At 40.8% G+C, this 23,725-nt stretch overlaps 2 protein-coding genes across 2 annotated transcripts in view; both read right to left on the reverse strand.

The window, feature by feature from the left end:
* The window catches only part of LOC111865695 (cingulin), a 15,987-nt gene extending 1,686 nt beyond the window's left edge, over window positions 1-14,301 (reverse strand). Inside the window, exon 1 of the mRNA XM_023853952.2 lies at window positions 13,387-14,301. Coding sequence (XP_023709720.1) covers window positions 13,387-14,279 — 893 coding nt within the window. The 5' untranslated portion in view covers window positions 14,280-14,301. The remainder of the gene's footprint in view (window positions 1-13,386) is intronic.
* The window catches only part of LOC111865765 (zinc transporter ZIP11-like), a 14,676-nt gene continuing 3,862 nt past the window's right edge, over window positions 12,912-23,725 (reverse strand). The window contains exons 2-6 of the mRNA XM_023854069.2: window positions 23,066-23,300; window positions 22,389-22,490; window positions 19,744-19,929; window positions 18,005-18,074; window positions 12,912-14,420 (exon numbers count right to left, since the gene is read on the reverse strand). Coding sequence (XP_023709837.1) covers window positions 14,321-14,420; window positions 18,005-18,074; window positions 19,744-19,929; window positions 22,389-22,490; window positions 23,066-23,300 — 693 coding nt within the window. The 3' untranslated portion in view covers window positions 12,912-14,320. The remainder of the gene's footprint in view (window positions 14,421-18,004; window positions 18,075-19,743; window positions 19,930-22,388; window positions 22,491-23,065; window positions 23,301-23,725) is intronic.

Consider the following 23,725-nt stretch of genomic DNA (forward strand, 5'->3'; position numbering starts at 1 on the left):
AGGGACGAGCTTCTTATATCTGCCACCCTCTCAATTTGCTCGCCGTTATCGAACAGCTTTTCAAGATGCTGTTTCTTTTTCCAATTTCCCACCTACCTGCTCACTTCCTGGATCTCCTACAACATTTCCTTGAGATAAATAACCTCCCATTGCTAACAAATTAAATTACTTCTCTTAGCTTGAAAATAAACTGATTTCTGCTTTGAAAGCCAAGAATACAATCTCCGGCCACTATCGGAGCAACGAGAATAACGTCTGTTCACTTCGAAATAAATTCGCAATTTGGAGTGCGAAGAGTGAAGACGTCACTATATAAGCTAGTGATTCGTTACTAGGATACGCTTAGAGAAAACAGTGTACAGTTGTAACCACTGTTGAGAGAGGTAACCTAGCAAGGAATAATGAAATCCGACTGAGAAGACGTATTGTTGAGATCGAATATACTGTATAGCTGTAACCATTGTTGAGAGCGATAACCTTGCAACGAATAGAGAAAGCCGACTGAAGAATAATTAGTTTCTTTTAGAATATAATATATTAAATTTATTTTTCTACTGAAACTGCAAAACAAATTATAAACTACCTTCCTGTGAGGCGGCCGGCACATGGACAGCACCGGGACTAGGTCGTAATATAGACCCACAGCAACAGGTAACGCAATAGCAATTCACAGTCCCAGTACCACCCTACTCATTTCAACAAACCAGCTATATTATGATGCCTTTGGAACAAACAACAATTAACAGAACCCCATCGACAAGTAATAACAAAAACAACACACTAGTTGAGATATACATAAGAACAAACTACATTTAGCAGCGAGTATAGGGAAGGAAGGGATCGAACCAAAGCACAGAAACGACAATTTGACACCCAAACAAGAGAGGAAGCGCTCAGATGAGGATTTGCAATCAACTGAGGCAAATGAAACAGTCACGAACACTAAAAGTAAACAACCAGGAGAACCTAAACCACCACCAATTTATAAATGCGGGGTAACACACTAACGCGAAATGGTAAAACACCTAGCTACAAAGTTAGAAGAAGAGCAGTCTCATACGAAAAGACAAAAATAAATAAATTGTGTGTAAATACTGACTTAATGAGTCTATAAATTTATATATGCCACTATAATATCATATATAGCACTGACGAGCTTCTTAAATCTGCCATCCCCTCAATTTGCTCACCGTTATCGAAGTGGTTTTCAAATTGCTGGTGTTTATGAATTTTTTACCTACCTGCTCACTTCCTGATTCTCCTACAACATTTCCTTGTGATAAGTAACCTCCCATTGCTATAAAATTAAATAACTTCTCTTTGCTTCGAAATAAACTGGTTTCTGTCTTGTATGTCAGAACACAAACTCAGGTGTGCACCCAACCAACGAGAGAATAAGTGCATTACTGTCGAAGGAAATCAGCATCCCAGCTATGAGAGAATAACTGCATTATTTTCTAATAAAATCAGTATCCAAGCAACGACAGAATAACAGCATTGTTTTCGAAGGAATTTACAGTGGATACCGTGTTAAAACGCAGGATTTTCTTCGGCAAGTTACACTACACATGGTGTGACGTAGCGCGGCTGTTGCACTTGCAGGACTGTAGCCAGTATGTCAAGCTCAATGGGCCGCGCCATAGCTCAAGCGGTTAGTCGCTGACTTCCCACCGCGGCGGCCCGGGTTCGTTCCCGGGTCTGGTCAAGTAGGATCTGTGGTGGAAAAAGTGGCGCTGGGGCGGGTTTTCTCTGAGTATTTCGGTTTCCCTTTCCAATCTTCATTCCACCAAATTGGCCATCATCATAACCACCCGGGACAGGTACAATAGGCCAATCAGTGGCCGCTGTGCCCAGTGGACCCAGTTGGACTCCACCTCCCACTAAGCGAATTATAAAAAAAAGGCAAATTCATAGGTATGAACTGGGTATTAACATTACTCTGAGTACCCCAAGTTGTAGAAGGTAAATAACAGGCTAAAATTTTATTGTTTTTCTCTAGCATTGTGTTTCGAAATTAAATTTCTAACCAACTTAACAATTCTCAGCTCTTTCAAGAGGTTTCTTCCCCGTGGAGTGAGGTTTCTGCCTGGGGGTGGGAAAGGAAGAAAAGCAATAAATAATTCGGCAACCAGATCTTTTGTACTGCAGAGGTTCTTACACACCATTTTTCTGACTGTGTTCGGTATCACTTCACGCATTTCCTTTGGGAAGGATGTCAGTGAAGTTATATTAAACCTGGTCCAATCCCCCAACCCCTCAGATAATGCAACGGACGGCCAAGATTTCTGGGGCCTCCAAAACTAAGGCATGAGCCCGCACAGTTTTACAATTTGTAGGGCGATTAAAGTTTTAAATACGCAATTAATTATTTCCACTGTATTTCATGATTTCAATTTTATGTGATTTTTTATTACAAGCTATAGCTATGAATGAGACCATTAGCATTTTTGGCAGCTCCCAGTAGTAAATTTCATGGTCCGAAAATGGACAGATTCCACGATGGTCTAGACTCTAGAGCAATGTGTCCTAAACTTGCCTGATGCACAGATTACTAAAGCAGCAATGGACATTCCAAGGATCAATAGCTCTCTCACACTTCAGGGTACAAAAAATGGCCTATTGATTATAACAGAATAACAGCATTGTTTTCGAAGGAAATCAGTATCGAAGCAACGACAGAATAACAGCATTGTTTTCTAAGGGAATCAGTATCGAAGCAACGACAAAATAACAGCATTGTTTTCGAGGGAAATCAGTATCGAAGCAACGACAGAATAACAGCATTGTTTTCGAAGGAAATCATTATCGAAGCAACGACAGAATAACAGCATTGTTTTCTAAGGGAATCAGTATCGAAGCAACGACAAAATAACAGCATTGTTTTCGAGGGAAATCATTATCGAAGCAACGACAGAATAACAGCATTGTTTTCGAAGGAAATCATTATCGAAGCAACGACAGAATAGCAGCATTGTTTTCTAAGGAAATCAGTATCGAAGCAACGATAGAATAACAGCATTGTTTCGAAGGAAATCAGCATCCAAGGAACGACAGAATAACAACACTGTTTTCGAAGGAATTCGATATCCAAGCAACGTATGAATAAAAGCATTATCGTCTAAAGAGAAAGCAGAAATTGATGTAACAATACGACCTTTTAACTTGCGAGCAAAAAGCGAGTCATTTTGCCTCTGCATGTGGCCTTCCGTAGATGGAAATACATAATTTTAATAAACAACGGGTTTTAGCTGGTTGACCAAATTTCAGAAATGAACCGCATGTTTGTGTATGTTGGCTGAGTGTTGGAAACAGTTCTAGTTTGTCATCTAATTTGCAGACATTTCGACAATTTAACAACACCTTATACTCGTATTAAGACCGCGCCATAGCTCAAGCGGTTAGTCGCTGGCTTCGCAACGCGGAGGCCCTGGTTCGATCCCGGGTCTGAACAAGTGGGACTTGTGGTAGACAAAGTGTCGCTGGGGCGGATCTTCTCCGAGTTCTTCGGTTTCCCCCGCCAATCATCATTCCACCAATTGCTCCACAATCACCCTCACTTATTATCTGGGACTGGTACAATAGGGCAGAAGTGGCTGCAGGACAAGGGACTGAGTCCCACCCCACTGATCTGATCAGTAATCTGTCGGACGACAGGTCCACAGTCTCTTCCAAAACAGTTCCTCCACTTAATGCGATCTTCTGTTTTTGGAAAGAGACTATCCAGGAAAAGTGATAATGTGGTAGTTTTTCCATTTGCTTTCCACATCGCAGTACAGCAGCCGTTCAAACCACTCTGGTCACGCCTGTTGCTATACGAACTTGAACCATCTCGAGCATCATTTGCTCTGTGCTTCAAGTCGCTGCTGATGACGCTGCTTCCGGCATCAGTTTTTGGTGTCTCTCTTCGTCTGATGCCTACCCTTTGACCTGTCCAGCAAGGGAGGCCCTGCCAGTAGCTACGCTACCGCTGGTATAGCTCTCAGGGTCCTTGGCATACTCAAACCCCTCACCACGATAAGGTGGATAGCACACCAACGAGGGGGTCCACCCCACTAGCAATGAATTAAAAAATATATACACGTATTAGCAACTGAACTGCTGATAGAAAATCTTTCATTTTCTCCTTTAATTAATAAAAGCTCTATCATGGCGCCTGGACTTCGATATCCCTAAAGAGTAGATTGGGGGACGGTTTAAGATTTATATCTCCTGGGATTCAACGTCATGTAGTCCAGTGAAAATCAGCTGACATTTTGATATCCTACGTACTTGCTGGTGGCTTCTTTCTTGACTTACTTGCAATTACTCTACCAAATCACTTCATACAGTATGAGCTACTGTTTTTTTGTGAACCCAATACATAAGTGGGCCATGTATGAGTGTCAGTCCCCCCTCCTTAATTTTGGGGTGGGGCAACCACAAAATTTGCTTTCAAGGCAAGACTGCTTGAAAATGTGTTCGCAGGGAAGAGAGCAGTATTTTCCACTGCTAATTTTCATTGTACTCGTACCACATGCTTGTTGACATATCCAAAATCATATGTAACTGTGCGTGCGTGCGTGCGTGCGTGTAATGGGAGAGCAGGCAAATGTCATGCAATAATAAGCATTTAGATTTTAACAGGGCTTAGAGAATGGGTATGCTACTTCCCTTTTGGGGTATGCGCAAACTTTATGAATCATATAGAAGAATATCTGAAAGACGAAATAAGGAAGAAGTACTGTACCACTTTGTCTGTTTCAGTTTTCACAGACTCACCTGTACCTTATGCTCAGGTTAAGTATGAATCTACACCCTTACTCCCTGCTATGGCTTCATGGTGTGGTGCTTAGTTAATTAAGCAGATGGACAACTTAAACTTTTTTATGTGGTATTAAAATCAAAGGTATGTCATAACCACTCACACTGAATATTTACATTTAAAAGTTAGGCGTGTGGATATTACATAAAAGCTGCTATAAAGGTACGTCTCTCCTCACATTATCCGGATTGGTTCCTTAAGCCCCTTGATATCCCTCCTCCTAATAAAGGGTATAATTACCGTCTTGTCTGGATTGATAGACAAGTTTGTTCTTTCGCACCACTGTGGAACTGTGTGAAGGGCGTTTGTAAGACCTCTGACACAGTCTAAGGGAATTCCCCATTGATTAGGATTGCTGTTTCATCTGCATGTCCTACTGTGAAATGACCTTTACTCTTGAGCTCCCAAAGAAGATCAACGACCAGGCTCCATAGCAGAGGGTACAGGACACCTCCCTGTGGACACCCTCTTGCTGCAGACGCTCTCAGGGTCTCTCCAGATAATGCAGCACTTATATTCCTGCTTTCCAGCATAGCACAGAACCATCTGCATATTGCGCGCTCAATGCCATGCCTTTCAGCAGCCTGTTTTATTGTGTCAAAATGGAAATGATGTTGATAAGCGAAGTAAAATATTTCATTTCTGTTTTATTGCAGTACATTCTCCTAGCACATTAATAATCCGTTTCACGCAAGACACATTTCATTTCCCATAATGTTTGGCAATCCAGTGCCATTTAACTGTTGATGAGCAAAGCTTCATAGAACTCAGGTTACGCTGGAGCGAGTGAAGATAATGTTACCCTCGCGTGTTAGCACTCAATTAGACGGGAAACAGTTGGAATTTCCGGGACTAGAATTATCCTGAAATTTCTGGAATGTTCTAGAACATTTAAGGAAATGCGAAATAAAAAGTGATCTAAGAAAGAAGGATGAGCCGACATATGAAACCTCGAAACTTGGGTTTGGGAATGTGTGTGCTTCGGCTGAGCCTTCAAGTGAAGCTTCAATAATTTTGTTAAGGGTTTCGTGAAAATTTGCATTACATTTGTCAACCTACACAGCGGAGCTGCTCGAAACGCTACAGTGGATACCGTGTTAAAACGCGGGACTATTCTTCAGCAAGTTAGCCTACACATGGTGTGACGTAGCGTGGCTGTTGCACTTGCAGGACTCTAGCCAGTATGTCAAGTTCAAATTGGCCGCGACATAGCTCAAGCGGTTAGTCGGTGATTCCCCACCGCGGCGGCCCGGGTTCGATCCCGGGTCTGGTCAAGTGGGATTTGTGGTGGACAAAGTGGCGCTGGGGCGGGGTTTCTCTGAGTACTTCCGTTTCCCCTGCCAATCTTCATTCCACCAAATTCTCCATCATCATAACCACCCGGTACAGGTACAATTGGCCAATCAGTGGCCACTGTGCCGAGTGGACCCAGCTTGACACCAACCCCCACTAAACCATTTAAAAAAAAAGTAAAATTCATGGTATGAACTGGGCATTAACATTACTCTGAGTACCCCAAGTTGTAGAAGGTAAATCACAGGCTAAAATTGTATTGTTTCTCTCTAGCATTGTATTTTGAAATTAAATTTCTAACCAACTTAACAATTATCAGCTCTTTCAGGAGGTTTCTTTCCCGGTGAGTTAGGTTTCTGCCTTGGGGTGGGATCAAAGGAAGTCCCTCAATACTGCATTCACAAATTGGCCTGTTGCATGTGCCCTGGACGATAGATGATAGAATGGAACACTGGTGCAGTATTAATTGGCATGGTAGGATCTGAAAAACTCGGGGAAAAACCTGTCCCAGTGCCACTTTGTTTACCATAAATCCAGCATGGGCTAACCTAAGGTTTATGAGTATGAGGGGTGAGCCATAAAACTGGCCCTAGCATTGAGACCTTCAATGGTCCATTGTGCTTAACCTGAGCTTTAACTGAAGGCTCTGTGGTGAGATGCCAGTAGCTAATTATACAGTCATGAAGTTCGTTAAATTTATGTTTTCATTATTAAATATGTTAATTAGTTTTACATACTTATGACATTTTTATTGACATGCAACATTCCTTCTGCTGAAGTACTACTGTATAGGACCTGCTTCTTATTTCAGAGTTTCAGTCTGAAAGCAGGGGTGTCACCTAATACATATCAATGTGTTCTTAATTGTGACACTGCATTTTAGTCGATAGGTGCCAGCGTTTCATAGGAACTTGTTACCTCTGTCTTCAGGTCTTCTAGCTTGAAGATAGTGGCAACAGGTTCCTTCAAAATGTTGGTACCTGTCTACCAAACTTGACAGTGTCACACTTCCAAAGACCATAATCGTGATGATCACTGCTGTAAAAAAAAAGTAATACAACATATGTGTTCTTTGGCTGTGTACTGTACTTGATATGTATTCCACTGGCTTGTATTGCTGCTATCGCTACAAAGCAAGTAGCTGTGATTGTGAGGACTGATGTATAGTATTTTAATGAAAATGTGAATCAATAAATATTCAAGGGCAGATTTCTTCTCCAATATGCATCTTGTTTGGATAATTAAAAATTAACCATTTCATTATATTTTATGCCTGCACAGTGAATTGTCACAAGCACAGATTTATGCAGTCAGATTAATCACAAAATGCGCAAGCTAATGACAAACTGAAGAATTTCAAAGAGAAAGCAAATATTTGCTTACAGGGTGAACTAAAAGAATATGACGCAAGCAACATGTTCTGGAAACATAAGCTAAATATGTGTTTTTTCATTTCTTTTTCCTCCTCTGATGTGTCAATTTTTATCTGGGTCATCCAGCAACGAAACATCTTCATCTATGTCTTCCTCAAACTCCACAGTTTTTCTTGTATATTCTTCCTTCCTTGCTTTTGGTTGACATCTTTCCTATTCTGGTGTTCTTAGCTCCACGTTAAAAACTGTCTATGAATTCAGCCTTTCTTCATTCTTATAATGTGCCCAAGTTGTTTTATTCTGTTATGTAATCATTTATCTTCTAATGTATTTTACCTTTAAATTCTATAACTTTTTAAAATTTCTCACGGATTTTCCTTCTGTGCGTCTTAAAATCTCATACTGCCTGCTGTCACAGGTGTAAATCCAGTAATGTAACTGCTCATTAATAATAAGAAGCTTAATTATTAACAAGCATGGTGTTTAGATATAAGCTGTAAGATTTATCTAAAGGGAGATTTAGAATGAGACTTAGGTCCATTCTTGCCATGCAAACAGAATGCAGACATCAGCATTTTCCTGGAAATCTAGTTAGTTTTGACACTATGGCATCGCCTTGGAAATCCAACATTTGAAATCAAAGTCCGGCAATAAATTTATAGTAGGAGGGCCACAGGTCCAAGTTTAGTTAATATCAATCAGAGGCCTTTTAAAAGAGCAGTTTAGGTCTTACAAGCCAAATGTTCATGGCAGCTTTTGCTAATTGTAAGGTGCTAACTTTTTAGAGTTACTAAGTTTTGAATTAGGCAAATAATGTGAGTATATGGGGAGGCTCTTTGAGGGAACCTGAGAGTTCTGTTAGCCCATTACATCAGAGCATCCCAGTTTAAGAAATGAAAAACTCTGGTTTTGACTTTCATTCATAGCTGTGTTCTGTGCTCTGCTGAAGAAATAATTTGAATTACTGAAGAATACTGAGTAATCACTGGCAAAGGGAATGAAGAGTAAAAGTGTAACTTATAACATATATACTGTACAGGAGTTAGGTTAACCATCACATAACAAACATTCTCGCTTTTCACGTTTTACAACAGGCAGGGATAAAAAGTCTATTGTAAAACATTTGAAGCGAGAATATTTGCTGTGTGCTGCGTAACCTGACTCTTGACTCGTATATGTCTCAAACACACAACAGGATGCAACCAATGAAGATGTAACTTATAAATTGCAAAATTCTGGAAAGCAAGTTATTAGAGCAAAATTGGGAGTGTAGTAAATGCTTGCAAGGGACTAATCTGAGTTAAATTCATCACCAGAGCACTAATAAATGAGAGCAGGGTGTATCCAAGGTATCACTGTAGTGAGCATGCATGATCGTGCATCAACAAGGTTACAGTTGCCCTGCCAGAGAGAGGCTCAATAAGAACAGACAGAAAAAGTTGGGCTTTACCCTGACACCCAACATAGCTAGTCATGTTGTTTGCATCTATGAATTTGTAATCACCCTAGTGATTACTGACATTCACACTATTCCTTCTGCCTTCCTGATACATAGTTTAACATAAAGAAAAGGGAAGGCAGTTAAAGATGTAGCAATTCACCTTTAAAGAATCACTATAGCTGGAACTTTAGCGTCCATTTGTCAATATCAATCTAAATTGTAACACTTGTTTTACACTTAAATAAATTCTTTAACACTTAACACTACATGTTTCGGCCTCAAAGGGCCATCTTCAGGTGTTTTATTACAGATATTCAATCAAGACCTGAAGATGGCCCTTTGAGGCCGAAACATGTAGTGTTAAGTGTTAAAGAATATATTGAAGTGTAAAACAAGTGTTGCAATTTAGACGGATATAGACAAATGGACGCTTATGTGAACAATTACAACGGGATGCTGAAATACAGAATCATAGCTGGAACTACTAATGTAGAACTAGTAAAGAACTATCACAGCAGGAGTCCAACACATGGCGACAGAGACTAGTGACCACCACGCCTCCGCACTCATTATCTCAACCAAAGAACTACTGAAGTAAGTCCCCAGCTTACACAGTTTGGATAGTTCGAGATAAGAGTAATATGTACTCACACAATAGAAACATATCCAGTACTGAAGACCATGAAGCTGAAATACCCTTACTTTACTTTACTTTACTTATGTTTCCGTATATCTACGGATTCATATAACTCATATTTGCATCATTTGGGGATACACTGTATATAGAAATGGTTGCATTATTTTGCCTTGAAAGCTGTTTCAATAGATTCACATAAGAGGATGTTATGTTATTTTAATGAAACAAGTTATGAAACCACAAATGACAAAATAAAGTGTTGTTCTTACTGCGTACATAGAGTTTTACATATTTTACAGATATCACTGTCGAAGTTTCTTTCAGCTTCCAGAAATGTCTGCCTTTGATTTGCAGAATTAGCATCCAGACATATTTCTTTCTGAGAGAGGGGCTTCCAGTGCCTACATCCTGTTGCTGTGTTCAGTTTTCTTCTGCACACTTAACCTACTCCACTGCCAATGTAATGAAACAGTTTACAGAAAATTAAATTAAAAAATTTTGTACTATATTATATTTTCTACCTGTACATGATGAAAACATGTATGAAGTGTGGAAATTAAACACATTTCAGAGAAATCTCTCTATCACACACACACACACACACATACTGAGCCATGGGCTCTTTCCCCGGCGGTAAAGTGGCTGGGACGTGAAGTTCACTATTCACCTACATTTAGTGCCGATGTCAAAAATGGTGGAGCTGTACTTCCGCCATCCCATATGTTCTCATGGCATACTGCTTGAGCAATTAAGCAGAGGGACAACCATTTAGCTAGTCACTGTAACCCTCCAATCCCAAATGAACCGCCGACAAAGTCACAGAAGAGACGCCCTCATAGTAGAAGCAGAACTCAACGCCCAGATTACACGGAACATGAAGAAGAAGAGGGACGCTCTGAGGCTTGAAACAGAGGAGCTCAGGGCCCAATGTGAACACATTGGTGAACTGAAAGAGCAATTGTACTTTTTAATGCAAAAATGCTGCAAGATAACAGATGAAAGAGACGCTTTGGTATCAAAAGCCCAAAGTATGGAAGCGAGTGGAGATGTTTTAAAGAGGGAGAGAAACACCCTAAAACTCGAAACAAGGAAGCTCCGAGCCCAGGGTGAGAAACCTGCACTTTTGGAAGAAGAATTAAAGGATGTAAAAGTGCAGCTTGCCTTCATCGCGAAAGAGAGAGACTCTTTCCAGCAGAGGTACCGACGCTCAGAAAAGGACTGTAAATCCATGAAGAAGATTATAGAGGGCCTGAAACTTGAAGCAGAAGAGCTCCGTAAAAAGAACGAGAGTAATGCTCTTCTGGAAAAGCAATTAACCGCTGCAAGACGCCAGTGCGATGCTGTAACAAAAGAGAGAAACGCTTTCATTTTAAAGGCCCAGCAAGTAACCCAGACTAAAGGGACCCTACAGATGAAAATGAATGCTCTCAAAGTCGAAGTCGAAGATCTTCGATCAAAAAGTAACGATAGACAGTTACAGCAAGACGAACTGAGCGCTCTAAGACGGCTTTGCGACGACATGGAAAGAGACAGAGACTTCTACAAATTAGAAGCCAGACGGGCAGCAGAGACTAGGGTCGCCCAGACCAAAGTCATAGACGCCATGAAATTGAAAATAGAGAATCTCCATGTCCAGTGCAAAAAGAGTTCGCTACTGGAAAAGCAATTAAGCGTCGCAGACCAGCAGTGGGATAATATGAGGAAAGAGAGAAACGCTTTCATACTGAGGGCCCAAAAAGCAGAACGCAGTAGGGCGAACATACAGATGGAGAGGGATGTTCTCAAACTGGAAGTAAAAAATCTTAGATCCAAGATTAACGATGTACATGAAAACGTTACTAAACGTTGCAAGTGAAGACTGCAACAACATCGTAAAACGAGAGATTCTTCAATTCTCGAAGTCAACCAGATGAGAATGGATATAGAGCCCACAGAGGACTCCGACGAAACTGCTCTACTGGAAGAGCAATTAAAAGTTGTAAGAGAAGACTACGACAAAATCGCGAAAAAATTTCTTCAATTCTCGAAGTCCAACAGATGGGAACGGACATAGAGCCCACAGAGGACTTCGACGAAACTGCTCTACTGTTAGAGGCATTAAAAGTTCTAAGAGAAGACTGCGACAACCTGGCGAAAGAGAGGAGGGAGTCAACGACGCTGCGCTGCTGGATAAGCCGAGGATCTAATCCAGGGCAATGACTCCGCGTTACTGGAAGTGAAATTAAAGGCTGCAACACAACCTTTGGGCAACATAAAAATTTGGGTATTCTTTTTAATACTGCAGTCCAAAGTACGACAGCGGATATGAACTGAACATTGTAAGACGGCTTTGCGACAAAATCAAAAGAGAGAGAGAGACTTCTACAAATCAGAAGCCAGATGGACAGCAGAGAATAGGGTCGCCCAGAACAAAGTCATAGACGCCCTGAAATTGAAAATAGAGGATCTCCACGTCCAGTGCAAAAAGAGTTCGCTACTGGAAATGGAATTGAAATTTGTAAGAGAGGAGTGTGAAGATAAAAAAAAAAGTTCTAAAGCTTACAAGCGAAAACCTTCGACTTCAGAGTAAGGATGTTATGGCCCAGGTAACAGTGCAGCGCCACGAACTGAGGGAAGAGACAGCCGTTCATTTTATGCTCATTCTATTTAGCGCTGTTTCCTGGCAATATGCCCCTTATGAAGAGCCGCAGAACGCTCCAGAGTCTTAGTGATCGATACCTGAAATCGAGCTTGTGGCGGCAACATACATCAAGGCAAGAAGAACAATAACCAACAAAACTGCATTAACTATGGCATATGGGTAAAAAAATTGTCGCTTAACTCTTTAAACACGACTCCATGAAATCGTATGGAGGCATGGATGTACAGATCCACTAATTCTTGAAATCGGCAATTGGAGGTGAGTGGTTACCTTCAAGCCTCGGCTACTTCATCCTCAGAGGAAGAACCTAGATAGCCATTGGATAGGAAGCAGGCTGGGCCTCAGAAACGGTCTGGACAGTGTCAGATTATCCTTCAATCTTCAGTGCGCCATCTATTCCTTCTACGGCCTCTGTATCCGCTGTCGTACTTTGGACAACAGTATTATAGAGTACCCACATTTTTATGTTCCCCACGGTTGTGTTGCAGAATTAAATTTCTCTTCCAGTAACGCGGGGTCATTGCCCTGGATTAGATCCTCGGCTTATCCAGCAGCGCAGAGTCGTGGACCCCCTCCTCCCTTTCGCGAGGTTGTCACAGTCTCCTCTTAGAACTTTTAATGCCTCTTACAGTAGAGCAGCTTCGTTGAAGTCCTCTGTGGCCTCTATATCCGTTCCCATCTGTTGGACTATGAGAACTGAAGAATCTCTCTTTTTGCGATGTCACAGTCTTCACTTGTAACGTTTAGTTGCTGTCCCTGTACAGCCTTTTGAGACGCTGGGTTCACGTTATTTCTCTTGCATTTTCGTAAGCGTCCCTATTCTTCCGCATGACCTCACTATTCGCTGCTGTGGTTTGCGCTCTAGGTATGAAAGGGTTTCTCTCTTCTTTCATATTTTGGCACTGGTGTCTTGTGGCGTTTAATTGTTAATCTTGGATCTAAGATTTTTTATTTCAAGTTTGAGAGCATCCCTCTCCATCTGTATGTTCGCTCTACTGCGTTCTGCTTTTTTGGGCCTTCAGTATGAAAGCGTTTCTCTCTTTTCTCATATTGTCCCACTGCTGGTCTGCGGTGTTTAATAGCTTTTCCAGTAGCGAACTCTTTTTGCACTGGACGTGGAGATCCTCTATTTTCAATTTCAGGGCGTCTATGACTTTGGTCTGGGCGACCCTAGTCTCTGCTGCCCGTCTGGCTTCTAATTTGTAGAAGTCTCTGTCTCTTTCCATGTCGTCGCAAAGCCGTCTTAGAGCGCTCAGTTCGTCTTGCTGTAACTGTCTTTCGTTATTTTTTGATCGAAGATCTTCGACTTCGACTTTGAGAGCATCAATTTTCATCTGTAGGGTCCCTTTAGTCTGGGTTACTTGCTGGGCCTTTAAAATGAAAGCGTTTCTCTCTTTTGTTGCAGCATCGCACTGGCGTCTTGCAGCGGTTAATTGCTTTTCCAGAAGAGCATTACTCTCGTTCTTTTTACGGAGCTCTTCTGCTTCAAGTTTCAGGCCCTCTATAATCTTATTCATGGATTTAGAGTCCTTTTCTGAGCGTCGGTACCTCTGCTGGAAAGAGTCTCTCTCTTTCGCGATGAAGGCAAGCTGCACTTTTACATCCTTTAATTCTTCTTCCAAAAGTGCAGCTTTCTCACCCTGGGCTCGGAGCTTCCTTGTTTCGAGTTTTAGGGCGTTTCTCTCCCTCTTTAACACATCTCCATTCGCTTCCATACTTTGGGCTTTCGATATCCAAGCGTCTCTTTCATCTGTCATCTTGCGGCATTTTTGCATTAAAATGTGCAACTGATCTTTCAGTTCACCAATGTGTTCACATTGGGCCTTGAGCTCCTCTGTTTCATGCCTCAGAGCGTCCCTCTCCCTCTTCAAATTCCGTGCAATCTGGGCATTGAGTTCTGCTTCTACTATGAGAGCGTCCCTCTCTTCTGTGACTTTATCGGCATGAGATTTCAGGGCCCAAGTATCCCTACACTGGTCTCGGAGTTCATCAATTTCTCGTTGTTGTGCGTCCCTCTCACGCTTTAGGGCCTCTATTTCGCCTGCCATGCACTTTCCTGTGCAAAGAATCGGCGATCCTCTGTCTTGAGCCATTCCAGATTTTATGGTATTGTTCACGTCAGTCCCACCTTCATCTACCTCGTCCTCTTCCCCTGAAGAGGAAGCGCCTGAGTACCTTGAATCCAATTCCATATTTTGAAGACCAGCTCCTGTGCGGCGCTGTGAATAGTCGCCCTGTAAATAATTTCACAAAACACATCAGCGGCCTACAAAGACTGGCATTATCTCATCTTCAGAGGTTATGAATTGACCTACAAAAAATATACAGTAGTGCCATAGGGGCAGACACTTTGCTGGATGTTACATAAAATTAATAAAACAGGATTCTCCCTTGTGAATGTGAAATGGACTACACCTCCTCTTTGTAAGTTCCCTGTCTTTGGACCTATCAGGATAGGTATTCTGAAAAATTACTTAGCTGTTCTATTTGTAATGAGTAAAGCCCATGATAACGAAACTTGTACAAGTGTGTACCTCCAACTTGCATTACGCTGCTCAAAGGCAGACTTAAATTTTGTTAAATGTATTGAACAGAAATTTATATTTTTAATTTAATTTGTAAGTTAAAATGGCTAAACATGACTAAACACGTTACAGTAAATTAGTATTTATATATGCCACAATATTATGATATATAGCAGGGACGAGCTTCTTATATCTGCCACCCTCTCAATTTGCTCGCCGTTATCGAACAGCTTTTCAAGTTGCTGTTCCTTTTTTCAATTTCCCACCTACCTGCTCACTTCCTGGATCTCCTACAACATTTCCTTGTGATAAATAACCTCCCATTGCTAACAAATTAAATTACTTCTCTTAGCTTGAAAATAAACTGATTTCTGCTTTGAAAGCCAAGAATACAATCTCCGGCCACTATCGGAGCAACGAGAATAACGTCTGTTCACTTCGAAATAAATTCGCAATATGGAGTGCGAAGAGTGAAGACGTCACTATATAAGCTAGTCATTCGTTACTAGGATACGCTTAGAGAAAACAGTGTACAGTTGTAACCACTGTTGAGAGAGGTAACCTAGCAACGAATAATGAAATCTGACTGAGAAGACGTATTGTTGAGATCGAATATACTGTATAGCTGTAACCATTGTTGAGAGCGATAACCTTGCAACGAATAGAGAAAGCCGACTGAAGAATAATTAGTTTCTTTTAGAATATAATAATTAATTTAGTTTTCTATTGAAACTGCAAAACAAATGATAAACTACCTTTCTGTGAGGCGGCCGGCACATGGACAGCACCGGGACTAGGTCGTAATATAGACCCACAGCAACAGGTAACGCAATAGCAATTCACAGACCCAGGACTACCATACCCATTTCAACAAACCAGCTACATTATGATGCCCTTGGACCAAACAACAATTAACAGAACCCCATCAACAAGTAATAACAAAAACAAAACACTAGTTGAGACATACATAAGAACAAACTACATTTAGCAGTGAGTATTGGGAAGGAAGAGATCGAACCATACCACAGAAACTACAAAGAAAGGATATCCCTTTCTTTTTGACACCCAAACAATATAGGAAGCGCTCAGAGGAGGATTTGCAATCAACTGAGGCAAATGAAATAGTCATGAACACTAAAAGTAAACAACCAGGAGAACCTAAACCACCACCAATCTATAAATGCGGGGTAACACAATACCGCGAAATGGTAAAACACCTAGCTACAAAGTTAGAAGAAGAGCAGTCTCATACGAAAAGACAAAAATAAATAAATTGTGTGTAAATACTGACTTAATGAGTCTATAAATTTATATATGCCACTATAATATCATATATAGCACTGACGAGCTTCTTAAATCTGCCATCCCCTCAATTTGCTCACCGTTATCGAACTGGTTTTCAAATTGCTGGTGTTCATGAATTTTTTACCTACCTGCTCACTTCCTGATTCTCCTAGACCATTTCCTTATGAGAAGTAACCTCCCATTGTATATAAAATGAAATAACTTCTCTTTGCTTCGAAATAAACTGGTTTCTGTCTTGTATGTCAGAACACAAACTGAGGTGTGCACCCAACCAACGAGAGAATAAGTGCATTACTGTCGAAGGAAATCAGCATCCCAGCTATGAGAGAATAACTGCATTATTTTCTAATAAAATCAGTATCCATGCAACGACATAATAAGAGCGTCATTGTCGAAGGAAATCAGTATCCATGCAACGACATAATAAGAGCATCATTGTCGAAGGAAATCAGTATCCAAGCAACGACAGAGTAACACCATTGTTTTCGAAGGAAATCAGTATCCGAGCAACGAAAAAATAACAGCATCATTGTCGAAGGAAATCAGTATCGAAGCAACGACAGAATAACAGCATTGTTTTCGAAGGAATTTACAGTGGATACCATGTTAAGAGGAAATAAGTGTTATAAATTGTATAACAAACATTTTTAGCCCACTTTCCTTAGTTTTAAAAAATAAAAGTAGGCTTATGAGAACACCTTGCTGTCTGTGTCCCCCCTCCATCAACATCTGAATGCTTGTGCCAATCTATATGAAATCTGATACATATGTCATGACACCTTAGCCAATCTCAACAGATAAATAATAATTCTGTCCCATCAATAATACAAACATTACAGCCTCTCAAACTGCTGAGCACCGTTAAGGAGGAAGCAAAATGACATGACACCTGGAAGCCAGAACAGTTGATATAGAAGAGACAGCCGTTGTTGGGCAATGTCTCCATAAACATGTTCCTACAGAAATGGATACACATGCAACAATAAAAGAACTGCTGGATGCACTGTTTCTATTCATTCCTTGGTGACGCCCACCCTCAGATTGTAGTGAAAGGAAAGCATGCAATTAGTTCTGGTCAGAACTTCTTGTCAAAGTTTAAATACAGTCAATAAATGAATGCCCACAATGCTGTATCTAGAGATTACTTATCCAAGTCTTTCACATGACCAACACCCTGCTAGGCTACATGCCAAGGACTTTGGAATTATGTCAATATGCACAATTGTATTTATTTAATAAATGATTTATATTTACCTGCAGTTAACCTAAAAATACAATAAAGGTGCATACATATCAGGTATTAAAGTTTTTAATCATCTTCCTCAAACAATAAAAAAGTTGGCTACTGATGAGAGAAGTTTTAAATCTGCATTGAAGAGGTTTTTATATCATCAATCTTTTTATTCTATGAATGAATATTATCAACATAACTGGTCATGAGTGTGTAAATTTGTAATGCATTTAATTCAGTTAATTTATGTAATCTAAATTAAATTGTATTAATTTTAAGTTTTATAGTAATGTTCTTTTTAAATTATGTTTACTAATTAAAAATTACTAAGTGCTTTTATTTTTTATTTTATTATTTATGTTAATTGACTAATGTATGTGATTTAATTATGTAACTCATGTAATTTATTATATGTATCTGGACACATCTATTCTCAAAGGGACTATTTCCACATCCTAGGTTTTTTACCTGTGTGGATATATGGAAAATAAAGGAAATGAATGAATGGCACATTAAATATCCAAATCACATGTACACATAATTCAAGCATCCAAGATGGTGACAACAGTGTGGATGAGAACGGACAAGTTGTATTGTATAAATTAACATCTGGTGCAAATCTTGAATAGCATGTGTGAGGTAAAAATATCAGATGTTGATTATGAGGTGTAAGCGTATAAATGCCATAAGTTTGGTTTACTGTAAGTTGGGAATGGCCTATAATAGAAATAATAATATGATAAGGAGAAAGTCCTACCTTGCATTTTCAAATGTCGCTGCTGGTGAGTTTCCAATAGCACCAAACCCAACCCCTACTGCAAGGCCCTCTGAAACCAAATGAGTACCAAAGGAAATCTTGGGATGTAAGAGATAGGACATATCATCTGATTGTTTCTGGAGGAACATACTGACTTTGACCCTGAAGATGGAGGCAGAAATTCCTTGGAAATGGTGGTAAATATCTATCAGTCTACATGATGTCAATGAGTGGGTATTTTTATGGCTAGTGGGGTGGGACTAAGTCCCTTTTACTGTGGCCACTTCTGGCCTATTGTACCAGCCCCAGATGATAAGTGAGGGTGATTGTGGAGCAATTGGTGGAATGAAGATTAGCAGGGGAAACTGAAGTACTCGGAGAAAACCTGCCCCAGCGCCACTTTGTCCACAACAAATCCCACGTGACCAGACCCGGGACTGAACCCAGTCCGTCATGTTGGGAAGCCAGCGACTAACCGTTTGAGCTATGGCACGGCCCAATGAGTAGGTTTGTACAGTGGTAGTGTTCTATTATTGTATTTGGGAGGTGTTTGGTTTATATATCTGGGCTGAGGATTTTCATGGGTTTTTTTAGTACCTCCAGGCTGATTCTGGGACAGTACATTGATTAGGCCACAACTGCACTGTTCCAAATCTTCATTCATTAATCATCTTATCATCCAGTGTTATAAAGTCCTCATAAAAAAAACCTCCGTGGCCTGTAGTCTGCAAGCGAACTATACCTACTGAGTGAAAGCCACTTGTCGGCAAAATTAGTGACAACTTTTGCATAGAGAGGGTGTTACGTGGTCAGCACAATGGATCCCCATGGCCGTTAATCTTCCTTTACTAGACTGCAGTTGCTATTTCCTTGAAATGGCTCCTCAGTTATCCTCACGAGGGTCAGTGGACCCTGTTGCAGACCCACTACTTCTCACAAAATGTGGTAGAGTCGGGAATCGATGACTAGACCACAGAGGCAGTCTCTGATATTCACAGTCTTGTTAAAGAACCAACTAATTAAATGTCATCATATCCCAGAATAAGGCAATGAAATCAACTGGGACTAGCACAGATATGGAATACAAATCTGATCTTTCAAGAGCTGTGTCTACATCCAAAATGTCAGAATTTTATTAAATGCATAGTGTTTCCTGGAAAGCTGGTTATGAACAGTTTTATCCTGTGGGATATAGCGCTGTGTAGTCCACTGAAAATCAACTGACGTTTCGGATGAACTTATCACCTCCCCCTTCAAAGTTGAAAAATAACCTGAGTAAGAAACAAGCACAAAAGCAGGTTTCTTGCTGAGCTCACTCTTCAACCCTGAAGATGGAGGCAACATGTTCCTCCGAAACGTCGGTTGATTTCACTGGACTATATGGCGTTATATCCCAGACAATTACATGACGAACAATTCCCTCTTTTTAAAGTGTCTAAAAGTTTATTCCCATTGTCGGAAAACCTGAAGACTGGACACGTCCAATGCGCACAATGAAGACATGTGCTCATTCAACATACTCACAGCCCATGGAACCCTCTGACAGTGTGGCTAAATCCTGAAAGCTAAAATTACACATTAGATATAGGCCACAGAAACTTCAGGACAAGAATCCCTACTGTAAGTCAATGCCAGTCCAACAGGGGGCCATGACAGTGGACTGATCCACATGACCTGACTCATACAAATGAAGATAAGGAGGAAAATTCTCAGTTTCCAAGTCGAATCTTTACACTTACCTGGTATGTTATGTACAGTAATGGCAACAATTAGTAGAACTATCCTCTTCCACCGACTCTTGTTACGATGGTTTGTAGCTATTTCATGACCTTCGTTCGCTGGATTGTAAAGTTCTTGATGTACTGAACTGTTTGCTGTTCTTCTTCTAGATACAGGATTTGAATTTGCTAGCACCTCACCAAATCCTTAAAAAAATAAAAATTCAAATCTGAGTATGATATATTCAACTTATGTTTATTTGAAAGAAATTAAGTGTTAATGGCAGTGACTTCTGGGATGTGACACTGTATAGTCTAGCACAGGCATGTCCAACTTCAAACAGGTTGTGATCGACTTTTTAGTGTCAAAACTGCCAGTGATCTACCACCCCCTCCTATCGTCATACCTCGCTTTAAGCAAAAATATTGGTAAAAATAACACGACACAGGTTTGTTGTAAAAGCAACTAGTAACTGGGCTGTGCCTCTGACGTCTGTAGATTCATCCAGTCGGAGGGAGAAAGCAACACAACTGGAAACATCTTTCAACAACTGTTCAGTTATGTTTCCACACATCATTTCTATTCGCTGCACAATGGTGTTTCTTGATAATTAAAAAGCTTGAATAGTAGCTATGATCTCCTTCTTATTTTATATTGCAAGTGAATTTACATGCTTTTCACGTGTAATTTCATTATAGGCCTTCGAACGGTCGATTGCGATCAACACGTTGGACATGCCTGGTCTAGTAGATTGTTATCAACCTGTTGCTTCCATCTTCAGGGCAGAAGGGTAAGCTCTATATGGCATATAGAGAATAGAGAGAGGGAGGATGGGACAGGGGCCTTGACAAAGACAAGAGGAGAAAGGTGAAGAGATTCAATGAGTACTGGCCTCTCTTGTCTTCACTACTTCATCTCCCACCCCACTCTCCCGTAGAAACAAAGGGCCCTTCAAAGAATGACAGTTTCCTTACTGTTGTCATATGCAGAGTGTGGGTGACTACAGACGGGGTTTGGATTGGTGAATGGATTTATTTACCACTTGTACACATGACTCATAAGCACAAGTAATCACAGTGCTAGCATTGATCAACATACTTTACAGTAGCTGTTTCCTGGTAATGGATCTTAACAATGGAGATTCTCCAGCTTCTGTGCTCCTATCATTGCCCACTGGCTAACACTCCACATCTGAACTGAAGTCATTGCTCCAGCTGTCCTTGTTATAACATCTCGGCATGGACCACAAAGAAAACACCATTCTTCTATTGTAGCGCAAGTATTTGTTGCCGCAACCAGAAAGGGCCATTGTTTATTTGCCTAGCAATGGCTCTACATGCTACACTCTGGTTCCCCCAATTTCGATCTACCTGCCATCAGTTCATTCAGAGCCATTACTACATTAGTTCTGTTAGTTTAAAATTACTGGGTGCCGGAGTTTGATTCCCTGGTCCTATGTTCCGCCATCCCGCTTAAATTACTACTCCTATGGTAGAAAACTCACTTATTGTACTTTAACATTTTAATTAAGCATACTCTGTTCCAAATGTGATCATTCACTTATTCAACTGTGCTAGTCCTTCCAGCCGCACTATGGTCCTGGGGTCAACTCAGCCTCCAACAGAAATGAGTACCAGGGATCTTCCTGGGTGTAAAGGGTGGCCGGCAAGCAAGGCAGACAACCTCGCTACCATCTGTGAGCTGACTGTCTAGAAAATTTGGTTAGCCTCAACATCTCACAAACCTATGGGCCTCCATGGCCTACTACAGGAATAGCTTTTACCTTTCTTTTTTATACCCTGTTGCCACCCCTATTTATTACTGGTCATCTGAATTTACATCAACTTTACTTCTATTCTTCCTTACCATCCTCCCATTTCTGTTTACATTTAAGCATATATATCCTTATTTTGTTCCACTGCTCCTTATTCTTACACTGCACTATCCTCCCAATACTTAATTTCTGCATAAATACTCCTATGCCTTTCATTCAACACCTTGTCCCGCCAAATATTTGTTCCTTCACACCTCAATAAGTGGCTCTCATGTTGCTCTTTGCTACATGTGGGGCAAATCCCCTGTTCACTGTGACTACTCCTCTCTACTACCACTTCCCCTGTATACAGTTGTTTATATACTGTGCCCGGAATGGCTGAGCCATAGCTCAAGCGGTTAGTCGCTGGCTTCCCACCGTGGCGGCCCAGGTTTCAACCCATGTCTGGTCAAGTGGGATTTGTGGTGGACAAAGTGGCGCTGGGGCAGGTTTTCTCCGAATACTTCGGTTTCCCCTGCCAATCTTCATTTCACCAACTGCTCCACAATCACCCTCACCTATCATCTGGGGCTGGTACAATAGGCCAGAAGTGGCCGCAGTACAAGGGACTTAGTTCCACCCCACTAGCAATAAAATAAACTGCTCTATCTAGGGACCAATATTCTTTACACAGTTCTCCTTATGCCTGTTGGTTAACGCGGGGACCCAGTTCTCACCCTCTGCTTACCTATATATGTACCATATTTTCTATACTCAGTGCATTCTTCTACCCTGAAGACGGAGACAGCAGGTTCCTCCAACTTTTTATTACACTATACATTGTAACATCTCAGAAGACACTAATCTTCAACATATATGTCACAATTAGTTATAAAATATTTTAAAACTTACCTTCAATTGTTGTTGTTTCTGTGGTTTGCATATGATGTGTGTCATAAAACAAAGGATTCCTGTCATCCTTTTCCTTATGAGACATGTCATCAGATGACAATGCTGTTAAAGAAAGTAAAGTAGATATTCAATTCATGTATGGGGTATAAGAGAACGCAGCAGTTTCTACTTCTAAGTCAACACACTGGGATAGCAAGTATAGCTCAGTCGGTATAGTGACTGGCTACAGGCTGGATGGCTGAGGGGTCAGGGTTTGAGTCCTGGTAGGGTGAAGAATATCATCTTCTCCACGTCATCCAGACTGGCTCTAGGGTCTACTCAACCTCCTATCCAATGAGTAACAGGGCCTCTTTCCCTGGGGGTAAAGCGGCCAGGGCGTGAAGCTGACCACTCACCTCCAGCTTGTGCCAAGGTCAAGAAAATGTGGATCTATACATCCATTCCCCCATATACTTTCATGACATAGTGTTTAAATAGTTAAGGACAGGGACAACTTTAACTTTAGCTTAAGGGAACACACCATGCAAACCAATCACATAAACCAATGGTTCTCAACCTTTGTGAGACCATGGCCTGGTATAATTGATGCCAGGGCTTGGTGGTTGAGAAACACTGACAAAAACCATATCTGTAAGGGAACAAATCACATAAACCATACTTATAAGTTAAACAATCACCTAAAATGAGGTTTGGTGAATGTACACCAAGTGATGAAATGAAGAAATCGGTCCCACAAACAAAAAGAGCCCCAATTAAAAATCCAAGAGCAACAGGAACAACAGCATATTGTCCATTTTGTCCATAAAGTTTTGAATCTTCAGCCATTTCTATTGCAGGAGCTAGAAGTGACCAATATGAAGCAGCGGCCATCACTCCTCCAGCAAACCCAAGACTTGTGTCAAGTAGTTTACGCTGAAATAAAAAACAGAGGCATGAGAGTCATATTGAGTTTTTCTATAGGTATAATATATATACCATACCATCTCACACAACCAATGCTCATACATAAATCTTTACAGGTTACATACAGTATCTTGACATTTACAGATGTTTGAATCCCAGAAGGTGACCATCAGCCCATACATGCACTTGCTTTAGACAAATGTGGGAACTGCCCACATTCAAGCAAGTGTGACAACGCAAACATCATGGCGTAGCAACAACGAGTAAACAACGGTTGCTAGGCAAAAGCAAGTAAACAGCGGTTGCTAGGGAACTTGTAAACACGGTAACCGGCAACAGCAGTACCTATTACGTAACCGTTTTCTATATGTCCGACTCCAGGCTACATAAGAAGACACACTGAGTTACAGTGACAGTCTAGTGCTACCGTTCTA

Source organism: Cryptotermes secundus, unplaced genomic scaffold, assembly GCF_002891405.2.
Source record: "Cryptotermes secundus unplaced genomic scaffold, Csec_1.0 scaffold4304, whole genome shotgun sequence".
NCBI lineage: Eukaryota > Metazoa > Arthropoda > Insecta > Blattodea > Kalotermitidae > Cryptotermes > Cryptotermes secundus.